Source organism: Corvus brachyrhynchos, unplaced genomic scaffold (assembly GCF_000691975.1).
Source record: "Corvus brachyrhynchos isolate BGI_N302 unplaced genomic scaffold, ASM69197v1 scaffold280, whole genome shotgun sequence".
Lineage (NCBI taxonomy): Eukaryota > Metazoa > Chordata > Aves > Passeriformes > Corvidae > Corvus > Corvus brachyrhynchos.
The window spans coordinates 809177-817326 of NW_008236198.1; the positions used below are offsets into that span (position 1 = coordinate 809177).

General features: G+C 41.8%; 1 protein-coding gene across 1 annotated transcript in view; it reads left to right on the forward strand.

Annotated features, from left to right (window-relative positions):
• Positions 1–4156: 4156 nt before the first annotated feature.
• The window catches only part of MIER1 (MIER1 transcriptional regulator), a 19771-nt gene continuing 15777 nt past the window's right edge, over positions 4157–8150 (forward strand). Inside the window, exons 1-2 of the mRNA XM_017740597.1 lie at positions 4157–4254; positions 5141–5286. Of these exons, the coding sequence (XP_017596086.1) occupies positions 5188–5286 (99 nt within the window). The 5' untranslated portion in view covers positions 4157–4254; positions 5141–5187. The remainder of the gene's footprint in view (positions 4255–5140; positions 5287–8150) is intronic.

Here is an 8150-nt window from a genome sequence, read left to right on the forward strand (position 1 = left end):
GCAGATTGTTCTGCAAATTTTAAGATGTTTCATTATTAATCACTTCTGTTAAACAGTGTGAAAGGTGTCAGCCAAGACAACAGTTTTGTGGGTAGAAGTGAAACTGTGCAGTGTTCTGTTCAGGTGTTTTTGCTGTAGGGGAAAGAGAGAAAGCTTAGTGCATTCCTTCTCCAGCTTTCATGCTTTGGAGTATCCCAGTCCATTCCAAGCAGCTCTGAAGCTTTGGAATAAGACCTGGCCATCTCCTGCCAGCGTGCGGCACTGGGAATTGCCTGGAATAAACTGTGCAAGGCTGCTCTCTCCTGAAGGCTGCTTGTATTAAATAAACTGTCACAATGCCAGTTCAGTGGGATAATTTAATTTCCATCCCAAATGATGGGGTAAGACAGATCCCAAAGTCCAGGGAGTTGTTTTAGGGGAACGCTGTGGGTGTTCCCATGTTTGACACATCCCTGCTGCATTTGCCTCTTGGCACTAAACGGTGTCTGAAGGAGACTGGCCAACTTCAGTCTGTGTATTCCATATCCATACCCTGGGGAATGTATTGGATGGGATCTGTCCCATCTATTCCTTATCCATACCCAGAGAAGGTATTGGATGGGATCTGTCCCATCTATTCCATATCCATACCCTGGGAATGTACTGGATGGGATCTGTCCCATCTATTCCATATCCATACTCTGGGAATGTACTGGATGGGATCTTTTGGCTGGTTGTTGCTACAAGTGTCCCTAACCTTGGGAAAGGCCTGTCTTTCCTGCGACTCCCAAAAATACCTGTGGAATAAAACAGTGACAAACCAATAGTGCTGATGGTTTGTGGCTCAGTGTGTCTCCTTTTTCTCTTTACCTGAGGTTTGTTTTCTTCACCCCTCAGAGCCGGGCTTTCCTTCAAATTGTTCATCTGGAATGTTAGCAAACGTGCTCCTCGGTGTATCCATGCAGCAGGAAAAACACTGGAGTTTTTCCTCATTGTCCATGAGTTGGGAGTTCATGGATGATTTTTCATTCTTTTGAGCTCACAGCAGACTGTTCTCTGTTACCTTTGCTGATGGTGCAATTCACAGAACAGTTGGAGTGCGTATTGCCTGTGTATTGTCAGTATCCCATATTTTTCTCTCCTGAGCCTTGGATCCCATTATCCTTTGATAGATAGCAGCTCTTTGTTCCCACAAGTGCCCTTGAGGCAAAATCCTGCTTTGTGCTTCCCTGGGAATGGCTGAGCAGAAAATGAAAAGCCACTGAAGAACAGGGGTGGCCTTTTCCTGGGAATTCCCATTCCATGGCCGTGCCATCCTTAGGAATTGGGATCTGCCAGTGCTAACACAGCCATATGATCCTTAACCAGTGCCAGGAAATTTTCATAATTAAATGCCCCCAAAGCCATCTGTTCTAGCCTGGCCAGAGCCACCACCCCTTGGAGGCACGGAATGAGACGGGCTCACCAGGCCGTGCAGGAATTGTCTTCCACAGCTCTTCAATCAGAGGATGCTCCTTCACCTTCTGTGCTGCCAGACTGGCACTGAAGGGTTTTGCAGCTCTCCCTTTTCCACGTGTCCAGCCTCAAACTCCTGCTCAGGACTGTTTGCAGCACGTCTGCACTCGTAGAGGCCTGGGATAAAGTCCTTTGGCTTGGGGAGAGGCTGGAAAAGTGGTGTCAGTCGTCTTGGAGATGGGGCTACTGCCCCAGCACATGAAGTGGCCCGTGGGCTGAGCCTGGCACAGGTGGCACAGGCACGGGAATGGTGGCAGGAGGTCAGGGAACTGCTTTTGGCAGCAGCTGGCCAGTAATAAAGATGAGCTGGAATGTGACACTGGTTCAGGCTGGAAATAGAAGCAGGAAATGATTGGCAGCTCATCCCAGACTGGAAACCCAGGAAATGCAGACCAGAGAATCCACAGACAGGGCAGATGTGGTTGGCAAAGCTTGGGAGGGAGGAAGAGACCCAGAGGCTGCTTTCCTATAGGCTGAAAGCAAAGCCGTGGTTTTGGGGCTGGATTTTGGAGTCAGGGCTCCCTGGACTCCTGTTATCCCTGGTTTCTGTGCTGGTTTTCCTTCTGAATTGAGGCCTTTCCCCAGAACTTCCCTTCCCAGGTTGGAGATGAGGTGAATCAGCTCGCTGGTGCATGCATGGACCAGCCAGAATTCCCAAAGGATTACCAATAGGAAGCCAAGACTAACACTACTGGTTTGTAAATCCATAAACTGTTTCCCAGCTGAGACCCCCTCAAAACTCCTCTGTTACATCAAAAATTATCCAGGGAAGCTGGGAACGTTTTGGAAAAAGGTTTTTTTTCTTTGCAAAATGAGTGTTAATTTGTGTAAGGGGCTCCCAGTAACAACACATTTTAATGGCTGGGCAGAAAGAGGAGTTCTAAGATGGCATTTGCAGAATTTATTGTTTACTAAGGAAAATATTTTATCCCTCAGAATAAATTCTCCTCAGGCCCTTCCAGGCCTTTAAATCCAGCTCTGTTCCTTGGAGGGCGGAGTCATTTCTGGAATAATTTTTTGTTGTGGAATTAAGGTTGGAAAAGAGTTTTAAGATCATTGAGTCAAACCATCAGCACCACCACTAATCCGTGTTCCCACCTCCACCTGGTTTTGAACACTTCCAGGGATGCTGATTCCAACCCTTTCCCTGGAGAAAAGGGGAGGCTCTCCATGGCTTTTTTCCTGGCCTGGGAAGATTGCATTTATTTGGTTTCCAACCAATGATTGCTGCAATAAACACATTAAGACTTTGTTAATTTTATTAATTATTCTGTATTGCATTTTATTAATTACCCAGGTTTACCAGACAAACAAAACACCAAATAGAGATCAGTCCTTGCTGGCTGATCCTGATATTCAGCTCCAGCTCAGTAATACTGGACTCTGGAATTTGTTAAGATAATCTTTGCAAATAAAGACTTTTTTGGGTGTAGTGATTAGCAAAACTTCCCCTGGTGTTGTGCAACAATCCACAGAAATGTTTGTAGTGCTTACCCACTTCATATGAATTTCTCTGGGGACACTTTAGAGCCCTGAAGGGGCTCCAGGAGAGCTGGAGAGGGACTGGGGACAAGGCCTGGAGGGACAGGACCCAGGGAATGGCTTCCCAGTGCCAGAGGGCAGGGCTGGATGGGAGATTGGCAAGGAATTCTGTGTATAATCTGTATTTTCCCTATGCTGGACATATTTTGAGTTCATTTATGCATTGTAGACTCCCACAAAAGGGAGACAGATGTGTAAGTGAATTTTTTTTTCCCAAAGAAGGTTTTTTTCTTCTCACTTTGAAGAGCTTTTGATATAAAAGAATTTCAAATTGCACAGGATTTTTTCACCTGTAGATTTTGCTTTGCTGCGTCACTAGGCCGAGTTGAGAAGGAGGCAAGGAGAAGGAAATTCCTTTAAAAAATCCTGGAATAGTAGCACAAGATTCTCCCTGAAGACAGCATTATATATTAATTAATATAACAATATCCATGGTGCCAAACAGTATCTGAGTTTGCAGGAGGTGACAGGGACTGTGGCACCATAGGGAAAAGTCAGTTTTCCTAACTTGGAAATAAATATTTCATCACTCTGGACCTGAAAAGGGTTGGAACATTTGCTTGAATTATCAAAACAAATGAGCTTTGAATGTCTGACATGCAAATTTCCCCCCAGGAGGTTAAAGACTGGCAAAGGGATAAGCAAGGAAAAGCAGGATTTTATGAAAGAATTTGTTTGTGGAGGTTATAAATATCAGGTTACCAAATTTTGGGTCAAAGAGGGGCTCTGTTACGTGGATTATTGGGGAAGCCTCATTTTCTTTATCTCAAAAATAAGATTTTTTTGGTGGTGTTTCTTGTTTTTTCCTCGCAGCTGGGTTGGAGATGAAGTTGATTTTTCCTTTATTCTGTATGGAATTCTTATTATGATTTGGGATTCCTTTAAAAAGTGTGTCCCTGAACTGGAGTAGAACAGGGAATTTGTGCTCAGCTTCAAATGGGAAGAATAATTTCTCTTAAACTGGGACTCACTGGCAATGGAATCTGGGTTCTCCCTGGGTTGTGGAATTATACCTGGAGTTAGATCAGAGCTAAAGTTAAAGTCCTATTTACCTTGGTGCTTTATTTATAAATTTGATTATTATTTATAAATATATTTTTTTGCAGTGAGTTGCTCTGTATCAGCTGAATAATTGAATTTGTACAGGTTCAACATAGCAAAAATAATTTCCGTTATTTTCTTTTTTTTTTCAGCCTTCTGTTGAGTCTTCAAGCCCAGGTAAGTATTTTTAATAATTTCCAAGGGTTTTGGCATCCTATGAGTGGAAAAGCTTTCCAGGAGTTCCTTTAGCTGCATTGTTGTTGCCTCTTGAGGTTTTATTTCTTTCAGAGAAATAATTAATTGCTTCATAATTAAACCTTAGAGTCACCCCTCCCTGTCACACCCTTAGTGTGGCTACAAGGTTTGGAAAATGGAATTTAAATTGTCCGGGGAAAAAGGGGGGGAAATAGGAGCAGGATTGGGATTAAAAATCAGGAAGAAAGGGGGAAATATGAGCAGGGTTGGGATTAAAACTCAGGAAAAAAGGGGGAAATATGAGCAGGGTTGGGATTAAAACTCAGGTATTTGCGTGACATCTGCCAAACCATTCATCCATTCATTGCTTTGTCATTGTCACCAAATGGAACCAAAGAACTGGGGAAAAAAGGGATGAGGGAAAATAACTCAGGAATAAAATCTGCATAACTGGGAAACTTGGTTAATGGAAATTTTGGAGAAGGCGTAAGTTTATCTTTGTAGTTGTAAATGAGGAAGGTGCCCAAGAATGAAGGAGTTTTTATTTTATGAGTATTTTTACTCCCCGTAGGACTGGATTTAGGCAGGTTTGTGATGATTTAAGAGTTAAATGACCACAAATTGAATTTTCCAGGCATTAACTAGGGCCTGATGTGCAGAGAGAGGGACCTGGTCCTTCCTGCCAGGATCTCTTCCCCACAAAGGAAATTCCCCTGAATAATGAGGCAAAGCCAAAGGAGCGAGGGACGATATTTGAATTTCTGATCACAGTTCTGCTTCAAATGTCACCTAAAGAAGCAACTAAAGCAATTCAGCTCTGCGAGGCCGTGGTGTAACTAAAACCATTGTTGGAAATGTTTCCCATCAGGAGGTTCAGCAACATCTGATGACCATGAATTTGACCCATCAGCTGATATGCTGGTGCATGACTTTGATGATGAACGGACATTAGAAGAGGAGGAAATGATGGAAGGAGAAACAAACTTCAGATCTGAAATAGAGGATCTTAACAGGGTAGGTGGCCTGAAGGAGTCCCAAAGCAGACCCACACAAAACTTTCAGGGTTTTATCCCTTGTGTTTGGAATTTTAAAAAAAAATCACCTTAAACCCCTGAATAGCTAAGTAATAAAGAGGGAGGAAAGGGGCTGAATAAATTTATCAAAAACTGGGGAAAAGAAATGGCACATAAATATTAATAATGGATAAAGCTGTGCTTGGTTAGTTGCTTTTTGCATCTATAGGATTTGCATTTTCGAACTAATATAAATTAAGATATCCTCTGACTAAACTTGTGTATTCCAACTGCACCTGAGTAGTGCTTGTAGATTTTTATTTAAAGCCAAAACCCTCATAATTTTACATTTCTTGTGCATTTGGATACAAATATCTGTCTAATCTAGTGGAGCCCATAGGAGTATCTTCATTTAAAGGAAGATGCAGAGGAAATGATATCCAAGCCCTATTTAGCATGAGTGATTATGCCAATAGCACTTTAAATTAATTTAGTGCATTTAATCAATATTTCCAGTGGAAATGATCATTTCTTTCTGGCAATTCCAGGTTCTGCTGTCACTTCTGTACTGTCTTAAATTATTTCTCAGGCAGGAATAATATTCTTAAATTACCAAGTAGGTTCATTATAAATGCAAAGTAATTTAGATGCTGTCTGTGGCCTTGTTGGCCTCCAGAACAGATCATTAATGATTCACAGATGAATATTTGATGTACAAATCCTATTTAGCTTAAGTGATTCTACCAATATGGCTTTAAATTCATTTACTCCATTTAATCTATATTTCCAGTGTAAATTTCTAGGTTGATATTAATTGGAAAACATAAAGATAAATAAATAGTTGGTGAATCTAAATATGCTTCATGTCGATTAAGTGAGGAATGGAGCTCCACATGTCTCACATGGGGTTTAAATTGAAAATGTGCTTTTTTCCCTTCATATTTTGTGTAATTCTTTCACCACATTACAACTCTTCAGTTTATCCCCTCATATCCAGTGGTTACCTCGAGTTGTGGGTAAATATTAAATAAATACATAATTTGTATTATTTATGTTTGTATAATTTTATCTTTTTTCAGACATGGGTGATAGGCCATTTAGTTCTCAAAACTGCTCTCAGGATAAATGCTATCCTGTGTTTTTCCCCCAAAATTTACCTGGATTATTTCAGATTTCCCCAGTCTGGGAATGTCCCTGATGGAGCAGTTCAGCCCTGGCAGCTGGGTTTTGCAAAAGCATTTTTGAACCTTGGTGGTTGTCATAAAAACTCCCCCTTCCTGTGAGGGTTGGGATCTTTCCTGCTCATGGATTAAACTCTGGTGGGTCTGGAATGTGCTGGTCCTTGAGGGCCTGGGATTGTTCACCTGGAGAGGAGAAGGCTCCAGGGAGAGCTCAGAGCCCCTGGCAGGGCCTGAAGGGGCTCCAGGAGAGCTGCAGAGGGACTGGGGACAAGGCCTGGAGGGACAGGACACAGGGAATGGCTTCCCAGTGCCAGAGGGCAGGGCTGGATGGGAGATTGGGCAGGAATTGTTCCCTGGGAGGGTGGGCAGGCCCTGGCACAGGGTGCCCAGAGCAGCTGTGGATCCCTGGCAGTGCCCAAGGCCAGGCTGGACATTGGGGCTCTGGAACTCTCCTTCCACAGAAGGAATTTCAGTGTCTTGGATAATCCTTGTGATTTTTTTAACCTTTTCCATTTTTGCAATACCCTGAAGTGATACAGAAATCCCAATTTGTGTTTTCTCTTGGAGAGTTGCTGGTCCTTGGAACTCTGGGAATTGGAATGGACTATTTGAAGTTAAGAGGCTTTACCTGAGAAAAATATTATAAATACAAACCCCCCTTTCCTAGGTAACGCAGGGTCAGTAATATTCCTGTTCCATAATTCACAAATACCTACAAATTCCAGTAAAAGTTCTTTCTAATTCTCAGCTCTATAGGATAGGAGCACTTAAAGAAAGGATATTCCTTTCCAAAATGTACTGGAGGACATTTGGATAATTAAAATACGATTTTTCTGCTAGCTCTGCTGCCAGGTTTAATTAAGACCACAGGCCTTTCATGTTGTCTGTGTCAGTAAAATATTAATTCCTCACTTCTAAGAGTTCCTCCCATGCACTGACAGGATGGGGACCAAGGAGTCAAGAGGGAAGGGGAGAACATTTAATTCCACATTATTTGCATTACTGGGAGTAAAACTTAACCAAAGAGTAGAGGAATAAGTGGTAGGATGGCTTAGTTCTTTGAAATGAAATAAAATGAAATAACATAAAATACAATACAATACAATACACAGACAATGAGTGCTGATAACCCCTGTGTCACTCTTTTTACAGAGCACAGCTAACCCCACTCTTGTCATTGGGATTGTTAGGATGTTTCCAGGAATTAGATCAGTGCAGGCCCTTAAGATAGGAAGTCTAAGGTCAGCCAGTAACTAAAAATATCTGATTATCAGCCAACGTGTACATTAAATACTAAGAAAAACTATTTAGAGCAAGCAGACACCTCCAATTAATAAACAAAGGATTTGATGTTTTGAGAGAGAATTTTTAAATGATCCCTGAAAGTTTCTGCTCTGAAAAATCTCCTTAGGGATGACTGTCCTGAAGGCTGGACACTGAGGATTAAAAGTAGTAAAGGAAGTAATTAGCAGAGCCAGCAATTAGTAATTTTTATTAATAAAGGTAAGAGTTTGGGAGCCTCTAAATTTGAGAAGTGGCAGTATAATTTGAAATGTCTCTTCAGAGTGGACCAGCCTTTTAAGGATTTTTAAATAAAATTTTCTAAGATTTTCACAGATTTGCTTTCAGCTGGGGATGGGTTTGTAGCCAACCAGCTTAAAATAAACATGAAACAAACATTCCT